Source organism: Nasonia vitripennis, chromosome 5 (genome assembly GCF_009193385.2).
Source record: "Nasonia vitripennis strain AsymCx chromosome 5, Nvit_psr_1.1, whole genome shotgun sequence".
Classification (NCBI taxonomy): domain Eukaryota; kingdom Metazoa; phylum Arthropoda; class Insecta; order Hymenoptera; family Pteromalidae; genus Nasonia; species Nasonia vitripennis.
In genome coordinates, this window is record NC_045761.1 from 23623050 (window position 1) to 23637735 (window position 14686).

The 14686-nt window shown below is 37.8% G+C and overlaps 3 protein-coding genes across 9 annotated transcripts in view; 1 reads left to right on the plus strand and 2 right to left on the minus strand.

The window, feature by feature from the left end:
* The window catches only part of LOC100123447 (dipeptidase 1), a 104385-nt gene that overhangs the window by 33336 nt on the left and 56363 nt on the right, over positions 1-14686 (plus strand). For all 3 annotated transcript variants that reach the window (XM_031931560.1, XM_031931561.1, XM_031931562.1), the window contains one exon: positions 181-382. In XM_031931560.1, the coding sequence (XP_031787420.1) occupies positions 338-382 (45 nt within the window). In that variant the 5' untranslated portion in view covers positions 181-337. The remainder of the gene's footprint in view (positions 1-180; positions 383-14686) is intronic.
* Positions 5582-10249, minus strand: LOC103316291. Its single transcript, XM_031931564.2, has 5 exons — positions 9927-10249; positions 8024-8071; positions 7826-7951; positions 7614-7736; positions 5582-7543 (listed from the first exon to the last, which is right to left on the minus strand). Exons 1-5 carry the CDS (start codon positions 10000-10002, stop codon positions 7341-7343), a joined length of 576 nt encoding a protein of 191 aa, XP_031787424.1. The 5' UTR covers positions 10003-10249; the 3' UTR covers positions 5582-7340.
* Positions 10293-14518, minus strand: LOC103316236 (RE1-silencing transcription factor-like). Of its 5 annotated transcripts, XR_004345010.1 has the most exons (8): positions 14259-14518; positions 13724-14085; positions 13524-13601; positions 12526-13352; positions 11816-12147; positions 11275-11721; positions 11093-11197; positions 10293-11005 (listed from the first exon to the last, which is right to left on the minus strand). XR_004345010.1 is itself a non-coding variant. In XM_032600526.1 (2 exons), exons 1-2 carry the CDS (start codon positions 11100-11102, stop codon positions 10530-10532), a joined length of 486 nt encoding a protein of 161 aa, XP_032456417.1. In that variant the 5' UTR covers positions 11103-11184; the 3' UTR covers positions 10319-10529. The 5 variants fall into 5 exon arrangements, 1 of the variants encoding a protein (XP_032456417.1); XR_004345011.1 differs by having other exon boundaries at positions 11931-13352; XR_004227873.2 differs by having other exon boundaries at positions 11816-13352.

Consider the following 14686-nt stretch of genomic DNA (forward strand, 5'->3'; position numbering starts at 1 on the left):
CGCGATTATTCAAATCTCCCGCTTTTCACTACGTTCCCTCTTTCTTTCTTCTGCTCACATTATTTTCATTATACTCTCCTGCACTACTAGACCGACTATCACATCCAGCCGCGGACAACCTTAAATACCACTGAAATTTTCGCATATTAAGCAATTTAAAATCTTTTTTTTTCTCCGCAGAATTCCGGTATAACAAAGCTTTCGGAGGATAACCTTACGATCACAGCCCAAGAAGACGTTCATTATCAAAGCCTGCAAGCTCGAGAGCTTCGATCCAGCTACAACAATAGCAGAAAGAGCAACAGCAGCAGAGCAAACAGAACTTGCAGGCGGGAGAATGCAATGCATTACATCATCTCGTTTGGGCGCCGCCGCGGCTCTCGTAAATACAAACATTCATCACTCTCCAACGAAAACCCGCGCCGAAATATATACACATCTACCTATAGTTTCTCGTTGCAGCGTGTATTATATGCGTGTACACTCGCACATCTCACTCGGAAGGCCGTAAAGCAGTTTTCCAAAGTTTTAGCGGTGCCGTAATACTAATGCGTGACAGAGCCGTTTCTCTTTTATTTCGCATCCCTATCTTCCAAAATCTATGAATATTCAAATATTTAAAAATTTGCCAAACAAAGTATACCGCACTTTTCACCCCAGCGACGCTCGAACATAGCTTATAACACAGTGTCATATCCGAGCAAGCCACTCGTAATTCGTTGGGCCGCATAAAAGATGTACCGACGGTTTTCCTTTTTTTTAAAGCCCAATTTTTTCGCTGCACAGAGAATATACGCCGAAAAATAAAGTCTCTCGCGCGTCCTAACATGGACTGCGCTGGTGGAGATAAGGGTTGCTCTCGTGTGAGCCTGTTTCTCTGGCCTGATTCCATTAATATTGATCGGCCGGCTTGTCGATCTCGTAAAAGCAGAGGAGCTTGTCGCTGGAATGGCTCGAGGAAGATGAGGAGGAAAGGTGTGGCTTTTTACAACCTTATCACATACATTTCATCACTTTCTGTAATTAAAAAACTTTCGGGTAACAAGGAAACACATTGCCAATAACGAAATTGCTCGAGATCAAGTAGGCACAAGCCACAAGAGCCGCAGCACATCCATACGTATGTCTTGAAATTCCAGGGTGCGATCGATGCCCCCCATCGGCGCCTTCAATCCTCTCACTCGTTGCAACTTGGCCCTTAATAAAGCAGACTTCGCCCCCGAGAAATCTACTTTCTCTAAATTAGAACACCCGCTGTTCCGCAAGCCGTCAAATATCGAAAGCGAACTTGTTGCTCTGCGAGACGGCTTCATAAATTACGCCCTTCTCGAGGCGCCTTTTTTTTATAGGGGGCAACGTCCTATTGATAACTTCGCGGTGTTGATGCTGGTGCGCTGAGGGATCGATCGATTGACAGAAGATTTAAGTTTCTGATGGTTGCAAGAGATCAATCAAAATTCTTCTTTTTCGCCCTCGAAGGCTTATTAAACATTGAAAATCTCTTGCGATATATTCTTTCTCGCGGCTTATTCAATCTTATCCCCGCTTCCCAGAGGCTCTGTTCTTTTGACTCTTTACTCTCATCTGGCTTTTTCTCATCCTTCCCTTGTTTTGTTCTGAAGCTTTTCTCTCGGCACTTCTTGGATATTTTAATTAATCACTACTTAAACAGACGTAGGCGTCTCACGGCACTTGACATTTCGACTTGGCCCCGAGGCTCTGTTTGCGAGTCACTTTAATTAAAGCTCTCTGAATTTCAGTAATGAAACTTATCGTTTTCTACTTTTTCTCATATTTCTTATATTTTATAACACATTAAACCTTCTTAGCGTCTCTTTGCGTTAAGGTTAAAGACGATTATTGGTTCTCGTGCAATTGTGTCTTTGAAGTTAGTTACCGATCGGCTAATGAGAAAAAGTCCACTGCTCTTAAAGAGATGATTCGTGCTTGTCAATCTTCGAGCTTTTTCTTTCTTCCTTTTTTTTAAATAAAATATTCATAGAGGATAAAGTCCAATAATTTATTGGCTCCGCTTTAGTACCGTAATACTCGCAGGGGCGAATAAATAACTGAAAGCCAGTCGTTAAAAAATCGTAATGCACATAACGTGTCGGTTGTAAAGGCCGAGATACCGCAACAGTCAGCATAAAAAGTCTGATCCATACACACCGGCGCACATGGCGTATGCTTATATTCCAGAGGCACACTGCGGATATCATTAAAGTGCCATTACCCGATGCAGCCGTGGAAAAATCTTGAGATATTGCGCGCGATACGCGCGCATATAGTAGTTTCGAGAAAATCGCACGCAATAACAATCCGAACTTAGAGCGAAAACCATCATCGGCTAAAAGCTTCATTCATACCGCGGAGACTCGTGCGGTCTCGATGAAAAAAAGGGCGTAAGAAAGCGTTGGATATAAATTATTCACTTGATTAATGAGGCACCGGCGCGGCTTACCTACTTCGGATGATGCGCTCGTTTTCAATACTTCCCCGGGAATTTCATCGATGCCTACGCGGATGATATCGCTGTGTGATTTATTTCGCTGGGGGTTGTGATTTATTGGCGATTTCTGTCTATTCGGGGCTGTATAGAGTTGTTTTACTGCGTGAATCCTGTTTCAATCAACTCGTTTGATCGTGTCGAGCTTTGTTGTGATGTACTCGTTTATCTTTAATAAAATACTCGTGATTTAAGGCAGCTGTATTGAATTAGCACAAAATTAATTTAACTCGACAGAAAGCTTATCACTGGCTTTTTATTATTTTTCTTTCTACTCGTGAGTAGCGTATTTTTAATAACATGGAACGCGCGAGTATAAATTAACGAGAAATAACAAATTCGCCCGCGAAGCTGGACGTGACAGCGTGTTTTGGCTTTGCATTCAATTATTCGCTTTGTCGAGCGTAAAAATTCGGTATTCATATATGCGAGCTTTATCCTATTATATGTGCGCAGTTTTATCAATAAAAAAACTTGTTAGACAGGCGTATTCCTGTATTGGATGTTAATTGAGAGGCCGTTTATTATAACCTGAATTATACACAGTATATTGGCGGGGGTTGACATATGCTCTGAGAGAAAATCGAACTTGAGAGTATTAGCGTAATGCCGGCATAAGTAGATTAGCGGCGAGGCTGCAATGTTTCGAGCACCCACGGGATAAGAGTTGAGGGACTGATAAAAGCTGTCAAGTCGCATAGAGAACCCGTGAATTAGATGGACCACTCGATAAGTATACAACGAGTTTGACGTTCGTCAGATAGGATCTATGTATATTTTACGAGTTTTTGATTGTTTTTTACAAGTTTTTATTGAATTTTTATTCTCCATAATGACTCTTCATGAAGTACGAAAGAGAGAATAATTTTTATCTCCAGCACGAAGGCAATTTCTTCGAATAAAAAAAATATTAGATTCCTTTTTTCATGCATACATATTGCAGTACAACACACTTTTAATATACCCGCGCGCGCGAGGAGCTTACATGCCTTTCTAGAAATTCATTTCAAAAGCTCGCGTGTATAATAATGCACTGCCTGCGCAAGCAAGAGGTGGATCCAGGAATTTCATTATAAAACGTTATCAATTCGCGACGTCGCATAATTTCATAACAAGGAAAAATAAGGCAACTCTGGCTCTTCTCTCAGCAGCCGCGTATATACATCTGAATGCGAATATAATGAACAGAACGTCAGCCACGTAGACTTAACTTCCGCTAAACTTCCTTAATGTCGCATATTTTACTCAGGGAGTTCTCTGAATTCCGCAACTGATTTCGTCATCTCACTCATATAATTATCCGTACACATGCGCCTCACCCAACTTTGGGGAAACTCACGGAATTCGCTGATAAAAGCGAAAGAATATTCCATTTTGAAAAACAAAAAGAAAAATGATTCCCGGTTATCTGTATACGACAAAAGCTATTTGACCTTCCAATTTCGCGGCGCCGAAGTGTCATCCGATTACTTGTTTTTAAGCGTACAGCCTACAGAGCCGAGCCCTCGAATATAGTATACTTTAGCACCAGCTCACCACAAGTGTGTTTACCGAGCCCTTCAACCCCGCAGCGAAGAGTCGGTACAGCATCGCCTGGAATTTGTCGACAAAATCGATTTCCACCTTTATTGTCTTATATAGCTACTCTCAGGCCTTTGAACTTCAATACAGTAGGCCTGCGCTAATATTAAGCTTCTCTAAAAAAAATCTCACAGATTCGACTTTTTCCTTTAAAATCCTGTTGTGTATATATAGAAATAGTACAATGAGACAAGCTCTCGGGCTCAGGGCGCGCGATACACATCAGCGGGACGGCGATCCCGTCGGCTGAATAATTCATGCGATGCAGGGACAGGTGTATACGCACGTGTATGTATATGTGTGTGTATACATATACATAGCGAGAGAGAACACTGGAACACAACAGGACTTTATTATACCCCGGCAGTATTGGACAAGCCCAAATTGTTGCGTTGATGCTTGCACGGCGGCGTTTACTCTTGGAACAATGCGTGACGTGGTTTAATTAACATTTCGAGCAGAGACTTTGAGAATTTGAAAATTTTTTTCTGACGTTTCGAATTAACTCGTGAATTCGAGCTTCGCTGTGATTCGACGCGCGGGATGTTCATATTTTTTGCTCGTAGCGCGCAATCTACTGGCAACCGTAAACTCGCGGATGAAGGACGTCTTACCACGTGCGGAATATAGATTTTATCGTCATGTTTTCCGCGTCGCCCACGTACGCGTATGAAAGGGAGAAAAGTCAGGGGAATCTAGTTGAAAGTAGAAGTGCCGCAGTCGCTTTTTGATCCGGTGTGAAAAAAGCACTTTATCTAATACGACCACGCGCGTCAACGTAGAATTTTTCTCAGTCGAGCAATTCGAATAGTTTTATCTCTTCTAACCACACATACGAAGATCATCTGCCTATACTATTCCGTCAAAAACAAACACACTAGGAACATTCATTCCATACGACCGTCGACCGTGTCCCCAGCGCCGCAGTTCATGAATAATCAATGCACCGCGAAATATAAGACGCGAATTGAGCGCCATCAGGACAGTTCCTCCCTGTGGTACACTAAAGCCGAAGCGACACGACTCGTTTCAAAATTTCAGCTGCGGCGCATCGATTTTCGAGCTTTTTGCAGGCGTCCGTTTCGCAAGCGAGTATCTGGAATTAGTTGTGGCTATATTTTGTTGTCACACGCGGTAAGAGAGACTCAGGCTTTATAGCTTTTTCTGTTTAATGTGCGAGATTGCACGCACTAGGAAGAGATGTGGGGAGTGTTCCGAGGATATGTTTTTCGGACACGTTTATGAGGTGCACGATAGATAGAGTGAGAGAGAGAGAGAGAGAGAGAGAGAGAGAGAGAGAGAGAGAGAGAGAGAGAGAATGGCTTTTTATGGGCAAAGAGAGTTTATTCCAAGGTTTTATTATGGGCTTGTCTGTGGAATCGTTAACAGAGGTTATTGGACGATCGTTTATAGCGTGTTTCCGAGTGCAGTTGCTCATAGTTTTGTTTTACGTTTTAGTGTGATGTTATTTATTTCAAAATATAAAAATAAGGATTCATCGATGTCCATTTAGTTTATTTTAATTTTGTATACATCAATAGAAGCACCGCAAAGATACCGAAATTAACAAATATTTTCCGAGGAAACCCAATATTTTCCTCTTGTGTAAAAAAGGGAAAAAACGTTCGAAGAGTTGGATGAAAATAAAATTCGGAAAGTTACACAGCGAATCAATTAATAACAGAAGCGCAATAAATTTCCTGCGATGCGAATTCCACTTCAAATAAAGCAATATTGTTCAAAAGTTTCAACTAAAGAGAAAAACTAAGAATATTTCCGAGCGTACCGAGTTCTCGAGATCAGAGGGAAACCACACAATTCAATTAACGAAAAGCAGTGACGGTTTCCTTATCGACTACCTTTAACACCGACAAGAATTGAAATGAAGCATCCGGCAAAAGTTCGAAAAAAGACCCCTCTCAGTAGTGGACGGCTCATTAAGAGTAAACGGAGAAGTGTAAGCAATTATTTCATTAAAATATGAAATTCATTTAAACGCGGCGACGACTCGATTAATTTAGCTTAGTGTTGCGCTATTCGTTTTTAATTTTACTACTAAGTCTGCACATCGTTTTTCAATTGTTCACACTTCGTAGATTATTGTTCAAAGCGACACGACCGTGTAACACAAGTGACGAAAAATAAAGTAGAAGAAAAGAATGATTGTACTTTTGCGCCGTGGTGTAAGCTAAGCGCAAACAATGAGGAAAAAAGACGAGACGAGAAACGAGCGCCAGATGCTTCTTTTCTCGCCTCGGAAACAAGAAGAAGAAACTCTAGAAAAGTTGTAGCGATTAACACGTTTCTCGGCGAAGAGGGAAAAAAACATTCGACGGAAACGGTATAGGTGCCTGTGTATAAGCATCAGAAAATCTTGAGATTTGGGAACGGATAGACCGAGTCTACGTGTATAGCGATTAGAAACATTTTTCTCACAGCTTAACAATTATAATAAAGAAAGGCGAGCAATTACTTTTTCATTTACGTTTTATAATAAAGTTATACTAAGAGGCACATATAAACTTTCCATAGAAGCGAAAGCTCAAAGCGTCATGAAAAAAATTAGCCAAATTAGCCAAACAAACACAAAGAGCCAGCCTCACTATATAAATTAAAGAGGAAATTAAAGAAGCGGACTGAAAGGAGACGCGCTAGGAGAATAGCGAATGAGAAGCTGGGGCAGCAACAGCAGTAAAGTTTCGAAATGAGAAAGAGGGACGAGCTGCTCTCGCGCAAGTTTTTTACACGAGAGACAGATGGATTGCTTCATTAACGAAAAGTTTTTAAAATAAGATAAAGCGAAAGCCGAATAGATAGGGAACTTTTTTATTTCCGCAATGGATGGATGCTTTTCATACGGCTCTCCTGAACAATTTTAATTCCTAGGGGATGAGAAGCCAATGCAGTATGTGCAAGCATGCAGAGCGTCGCAAATGAAAGTTTCGGCGGAAAACACTCGGGATTACGATTGTCCTGCTTCAATCAGACGTGCAGCAGTTAGTAGCGGAAAAAATGCAACTTGAGCGTAAGTTGAAAAAATATATATAATACTATCGAAACGCAGTATTATATAGAGGCGTCCAAAAAAACAATAAACTTATATGAATAAACCTTTGTTCTATATCAAGACAGTGACACTGCCAAATTAAATTGGAAGGAATTTACAATTTCCTTAACTTTGTAAATATGGCTTCAAAAATAGTAATAAAAAAGCGTATAAACAAATATTTCTAGAAAACATTTCTAGAATTTTCTAGAACTCAGGTTCCGCATCAGGGTGTTTTCCTTGGAGGTGTGCCACGCATGCCGTATGTGACTTGTAGGTCAAACTGCATTTAATGCATTGGAATTTGATAGCTCTTTTGCATTTTCTGCATACTGTCTCTAGTCTGTAATTAATTTTGCGCCTTGACGTATCGCAATTCTCGCAGTATAGCATGATAAGTCCTTCGGAATCTACAAGATAATAAGCACGTGTCAATCGGACAAATATGATAATCAAGTTCGAATATTAATGCTAGCTCACTATAAGCTCTTTTTCCTCTTGGTCTTCTTTCCCCTGGCTTCATATTAGAAGCCTCTGCTGTTGATTGCGTTGTTCGAACTTTATCCCCAGAACGAGTCCTGCGTCGATTCTCCGAGTTATCGTCTGTAAAGTGAACGTTTACGTTAGTTTCCAGTGCATCTATCTTACCCTGAGATACAATTTTTCGAAAATAAAGATGTTTCGTTCAATACCCGAGAGCTCGCCTCTCATCCTCCTCAGATTATTTTCACGGGCCGTACGTCTTCTTTCGGCATAATATCGCCGTCTGTACTCCCTATCATGCTCTTTTATTGCTTTTTTTTCTGCCATGTATGAAACTGTAAGAATTAAATATTTGAATAACTGAATAATTAATCACTTCATGAATTTGAGAACGAAAAATTACTTACGATAAGCGATCAACATATGCTCAGAGATTTCCTTGACCTCTGCATGCTCTGAAAAACAGTAAATCTCAAATAATGCAATGATTTCTAATCGATATATATATATATATATAAAATTTAAACATCGAGCTTTTCATTCGTCGTAATATCTATATTCGATGAGGTAGCTAAAGTCGATACTGAGAAACTCGAACGTCAACAGAACTGAAACGGTTTTGTTTTTAGATAAATGACGAATCGATTGCGATAATTAAAAGTCAATTTGATCAGTATACAGAGCTATAGCTATTGTGTTGATAGGACTACTGTACAGTATATTTAATTCAAAATTAATTAAATGCAAATAGCAAATACTAGAGCTGGCTACGAAATCTGAGTACAAACAATGGGAAAGATACCGAGAGTAAAAAGTAGAATCGAGAAGGTGGTTGAGTAAAATAACGAGATAAAGTGACGCGGAGTACAATATTTGAACGTTGTGTAAATGCTGTTCCAAACCTGGACGTTTCTGCTTATTCAATCATCCCGTTATTTATTTAGCATTAACGTACACGTAAAATATATAAAAAATTTCGAGCTAAAATTTAACAATCCACCCTCTTAAGAATACAATAAATTCCTAGGGAGCATTGAGGTCCTAGGACTAATAGAGTCAATTTCCAGTGTGATGGTCCGACTGAGCCTATATCCCGTGAGATTCTACAGGACTATACTCGAGCGCCGACACATAGGATGAAAGTCCGTAGGGACGATGTATCTTAGCAGCGGTTTAATCGTATACTAACGTGACAATAGCCCCGGCGGTGGACCGCGTGATCATCAGAAACTATCGCAGCTACTCGCTGTCACACCGCACACGACCTAAGGTGAGTTCAGACGGCCCTCGTGACCCAGTATCTTAGATACTTAACTGAAGCTATACTGGGAAAGTTGAAAGTCTCGTCGGGTAATATAATTTTCGGGAATTAAAACTCGGCTGAGAGAGGGAAAAAGAGACGTGATTACACAAGATATTCTTGGTAAATTTTTAAATCCAAAATTTTACTTTTGGATCAATTAATTAGAAGCAATTTTGGTAAAGCTGGTTCACCGTTCGATCAAATCAAATTAGACAAGAATCGCTAATTAAATGCCTTTCTGAATTCGATTAATAATTACAAGCGTGCAGTTGATATTTTTAGAATTGAATGCACAATGCATTTATGTTGCATTTGCATATTCTTCAAAATAAGCATAAAGTTATGAAAATAATGCTGATATTGTAGTACTACAAAAACACCTTTTGTTTAATCTGGTGCACGAGTAAATCTTTTCTAAAATTTGCATCTAATTATTTATATTGTAGAGTGCAAGTAACCTAAACCAAATCATTCAGAATTTTACTATGAATGTCAGAATGATTGTACTTGAATTGTAATTTATCTTTCCAATAATTTGTGCGTTGGGAATGCAGTTTTGTAATTTAGTATTATAATAAATGGAGTCATCCATCACTTCTTCAACGCTCTGGAAAAATCCTTCAAATTTTATTTAATTACTTTTTAAAAATTCAATATCAATACTCGCAAAGTTGGATAGCATGACCATGACTATAATCATTAAAATTTTATAATATTTCTCAACAAAAATAATCGATTTTGAGCAGCATGTTGTGTGATTCAGGACTTACCCTCTAGATTAACTTTTGCAAGTACTTTATGCAATATAACCATTCATATGTCAAGAATCAATTGAGTCTAGTTGTTATAAAGTATAAAAGGTTCTTTTTTTTAGAACAAAAGGCTTAGTCTAGCCAAATATACAAGTTTCTCAAGGCAAAAAGACGTTATCATACAGGTGAGATATCGAATGAAAAGTATGACGTATGCGTAAAGTATATTAACGAATATCACTAAGTATAGCTCACCTTCGTTTTGTGGCTCACCGGCTTGCGTCGGAGAACTCGGAGCCGGATTTTTGCCCTTGCTCTTTCTTCTCGGCATTGTATAACCGTCTCTTCAGTCTTGTAAAGAATCTTTGAAATGTTGACGAGTCGAAGTGTACAGAATGCAGCGTTGGATCGATTCGGATGTTCTTCTTGGCAAAGTATCCTAATAATAGCGCACTTCTGATGCAAGCGGAGGAGACAAAGCCAGGCAGTTTTGTTCTAATGACGTTTCTCTGATTTTTGGCGGGAGCTCGTCGCGCCCGCGCGCATGCGCATAGAGGTTGAAACATTGCTAGATGGCGCTATCGTAGATTTTAGTGGGTTTTACGAAACGTAACGTCAAGGTTTAAATGTTTTCAAATTTATTTATGTATTTTTTTCAGAATTCGTTTTTTGAATTATGTTGAATAACTTGTATTTATTAGATAAATCAATGCATGTAAACCTACAAAAAAATTCGAATTGTGCTTACATCCAATTTTTTAATAAAAACATTTCTTTTTTTTAAGTAAAAAAACATGATTATTCATGATAATACTTGTAACAAGTAAAAATAATCCTGATGGTGTTAATAGCTATAATTTAAATATTATGGACTCTCTTTATGTGTCTGGTCATATGATATTTCCTTATCGAAAAGTAATCGCAGAATTTGCACGATACCTTCACGAGTGAATCAGTATTAAACTCATATGGGCACATGGACGATTTGTGTTGCAAGAATCCTCTGTAAGAGCTGATACTTTTGCCGCAGCCACGGCACTTTTCAACCGTGTGTTGGTTTCTTATGTGTTTATTGAGGTTATTTTTATACTTCGATTTAAATGAGCACTCTGTACACGAGAATTTACGGGGGGGAATATAACCTTCGCAGTTTCTAGTATAATGATTATACATGCTCAACAGACAGCTACTTTTACTTTCGCATACGGTGCAAACAAAAATCAAAGGTTTCGAACATTTTTCGCAGTTTGGTTGAATTTTAGATTTCACTACGACGTCTAGATTTGCATCTGCGTCGCAATTACTGCAGTGTAAGAGTGCTTTCTTCTTCACAACTGAAATATTAAAATATGAGTTTTAGCGTTAAAACTCTTATATTAAGCACGAACGCTATATTTTTTTTTATATTCATATGAACGTACCATTGAACATTTTATTAGAATAATGCCGCTTTGAAGATTTACTTTTGCTTTGTTTTTTGACCAGGTATTTATTGTCCGTTTTAAGTACAACCGACGGCAAATCATCTAAAATGGAAATTATATTTTTATCCAGTTCAACTTTAATTATAAATTGTAATTAATTTGAGTGCATATATTTTCACCTTCACTGGATGAAACGATATGATTTATTCCACGACTTGTGCGTCGCCTACGAAAATTGAATGCAGCATCATCCTCATCATCATCATCACTTTCATTATTTAATGATTTACTGACTGAGTCACTATCAAACGCGTCTTCCTCTGCGAAAATGCTGAACTTCGATGCCGAATCTGAAATATTGTTTTTTTTTTATTATTCTTATCTTTTTTATAATATTATAGGCTTATAATTTACACATAACAGTGGTAACGTATACAAACAAAACATTAAATAAAAGGTTCATCACAGTATTATGCAGAATTATTTATTAGTAAAGCAGTAAGTTTAGTAGTTTAGTAGCAAATAATCGTAATAAGGCATACAACCAAAATATTAAAGAAAAGCTTCATATATTTTATGATGATGAAATGGCGGTAAACTTCTTCGTGGCAAACGCATTGTAGTTTCTGAAACATAAAAAAATAAAATTTGCATCTTAAAATACAATATAATCTTCAAACGCACAATAAACTCGAATAACGAGAATATTCGTATCGACACCCTTATTTGCAAATAAGCTTCGCCAACTTTCCACGACTCCATCCGATCTTTCAGTCCAGTGATAAAGCAATTCAGTGCTTGAGTCGACCGGAATGTCGTGAATAACAATGCTTACATCCACCAAGGCCTCATCTTATCAGCATTGATTGTTGGGCAGCGCTACCGGTGAAGATAGCAGGCGACGGCGATTGTGCTAGAGCAATCGATCGATCGGTTAATTTATGGCTGTTCTTCGAATAGTAGACTGGCCTTCCTCGTTGATTCGATAAGCCGTTTCTTGAGGGAAAGATGCCATGGTTTGGGGTTGAAGGAGTCCCTTATGAATCCTTGTTCTAAAAAAAACAAGATAATTTGTACGATCGTAAATCTTACTCAATAAACAAACGCTTTCGCGATTCATAATCTTGCCATTACGAGTTTTATTATTGAAAGCTTGTAGAAATACATTTTTCACGGATATAAGTACATACATTGATAATAATAACAGAAAAAATAGCGCTGAGTACACATTATTCAGCAATAATGAACCTCATTAGTCTCCGTCCTAAGCATAATTTTCGCATTCGTGCTCATAACTCGAGCAACCTCCCCCAAACGCCAGACACAAGGCTAATCATCTAAATCACAGGAAACAACAACGCCCCTTACAGTGAAAATTTCCTACATACACGCATCAAGCTCTTATATTATAATACTCGAGCTCTATATACCCGTTCACCGTCGCTTTCTTTTGATCTTTCGTTTTCCTTGAAGAAAACGCGGAGATAAAAGCATCGTCAATTTCTCTCTGTGACTCTGGCAATATCGTCTTCTCCCAAGAGAAGGAGCTTGAAAGGTGAATGGACCAGAGGCACTGGCTTTATATCAACGTCTCTACGAAACTGAACTTGGCGGAGGTAAACACTTGCTGTCTGTCTGACTGTCTGTTTTTCGGGTACATTCGAGTCCTTGAGAAGTGTGCTGAAATTTAGCGGGTAATGCACATAGTCTCGGGACGACGATGACTTTGTCTCGGGCATTGAACTAGTCGCAGCTTTGAATAAACGTTTGCTTAAACAACAATCTACAATTTAGCTTAATTCTAATAGTTCTAAATAAAATACATAGAAAATTTCTTAAAAAGTTTTTTAAAAAGCGATGTAGACATTCAATTTTGAATCTAAAATTCAAATAACGAGCGCCAGTAATTAAAATATTTATATAATAATCGCACAGCATGCGAGTTCAAAGATCTTGAAGTTTCAACGCGTATTCGAGATTAATCTTGTTCTATCCTCGAGTGACTGTCTTGCAAATCCTTTGATACGCGGCTTGATTTCACGCGTGTCTGTGTGCAAATCTCGTATAGACTAAATGAAGCTGCTTTTGCGCAAAACGTAGATACATCAAGACTCGTGACGACGATTATGCACTAGAGATGATGGGTATTCGTTTGTATATGAAAGTTTTTACTAAGTGATTAGTGATGAGATTTTCATTGATTTCATTTTCTTATCTGTTTTTGATATTATTTGATACACACTTGCAGGCACATGCTCTGAAATAAAAAGGATGCTTGACAAATATAACATTTTCTAGCAATATAATTGATTGAAGCTATTTTACTTTTATAACAATATAACTAGAATAACGAGTAGAACCATTATTTAGAATTTTCAGTATCATGAAAAAAAAACTACATTAATATTAATACAATAATTTTGCCTACTTAGGAACTTATTGATACTTTAGTACTTTTGATCTCTCTTGAAAGTATTGATACTTTTCTACTATTCATTGAGTATACCTGCAAAATAAATATAATCTGATATAATATTACTATGTATGTACATTGAATTCAAATTACTATGCCAACTATTAGAAAATTGTTCAATGTTATAAACAAAAAAAAAACCTGTTGACGTATACCTAATCATTATAAACTGAAATACCATTTTCAGTTAGTGGAATGAAAACCAAATAAATATCAAGTCATATTTGTAATTCCTTTACCCCTTCAAAAAAGTTCTTGCAAGTTTAATGAATTACTTTCTGAAAAATACAAAAACCATATCAATGTGAATACTTGTGAAATTATCTGCCGTGGACCTATTAATGCGATTAGAATTCCTCGAGAACAAAAATAGAATTCAAGTAGCTTATTGTTGCATGAATCAAGATTCATGTTAGATTAACTTCTGCAATGCTTTTATGTAGTATGTCTATCTTTTTCCATACATTTTGAAGTACATGTAATTAAGTGTAGACAGCCTACTAATAATAGTCGAAAACTGAAAGCAAAATAAATGATACAAAATTATTCGTTTGACATGTCAAGTTCCAGAGTAATTTAACAACTAAGCATACAGCAAAATAATAGTGATATTAACAAATAAGGACATAAGGGCTAAAACTAAACTGCCATTTGAACTAACCTGATGTTTCAAAACGAATTTAATCTTACCAATCTAATTAAAATCATTAAAAACCCATCGTCTTCTATCCGTTGATTTTCGAAGAACGTGAATGTTTTCTTCTTTGCCATTTGCAACCGTTGGTTTAAAAATATCCAAGTATGTATGTACATACATACGTAAATCGTCTTCTGGAACGTGGCAGTGTTCTATCTCGTTTTGGGAAAAACGTGGCGTCCTTTCCGATGTTTTTTGCTCGCGTAACTATCAGCAAGGGAGACAAAGAAATACTGCATACTGCATTATAGTCTTTGTTGACATATTTGGCTAATGGCGCGCGAACTGATATCACACGCGCCAATGAAAGCACTGCCAGATGGCGCCGCTGCAGATTTCAGCGGGTTTTATAAAACACAGCGTTGGGTTGGGATCTATATTATCAATAAATCGTGCTAATATTTTAATTAATATGAGCGTT

What these genes read in the sequence shown, in the direction of transcription:
- LOC103316291 (XM_031931564.2), bottom strand. Translation starts at nt 10,002, where the DNA reads ATGCCGAGAAGAAAGAGCAAGGGCAAAAATCCGGCTCCGAGTTCTCCG. An exon ending in CGGTGAGCCACAAAACGAAG is followed by an intron (nt 8,072 to 9,926) that starts GTGAGCTATACT and finishes ACTGTTTTTCAG; the next exon opens with AGCATGCAGAGGTCAAGGAA. An exon ending in AAGAGGAAAAAGAGCTTATA is followed by an intron (nt 7,544 to 7,613) that starts GTGAGCTAGCAT and finishes ATTATCTTGTAG; the next exon opens with ATTCCGAAGGACTTATCATG.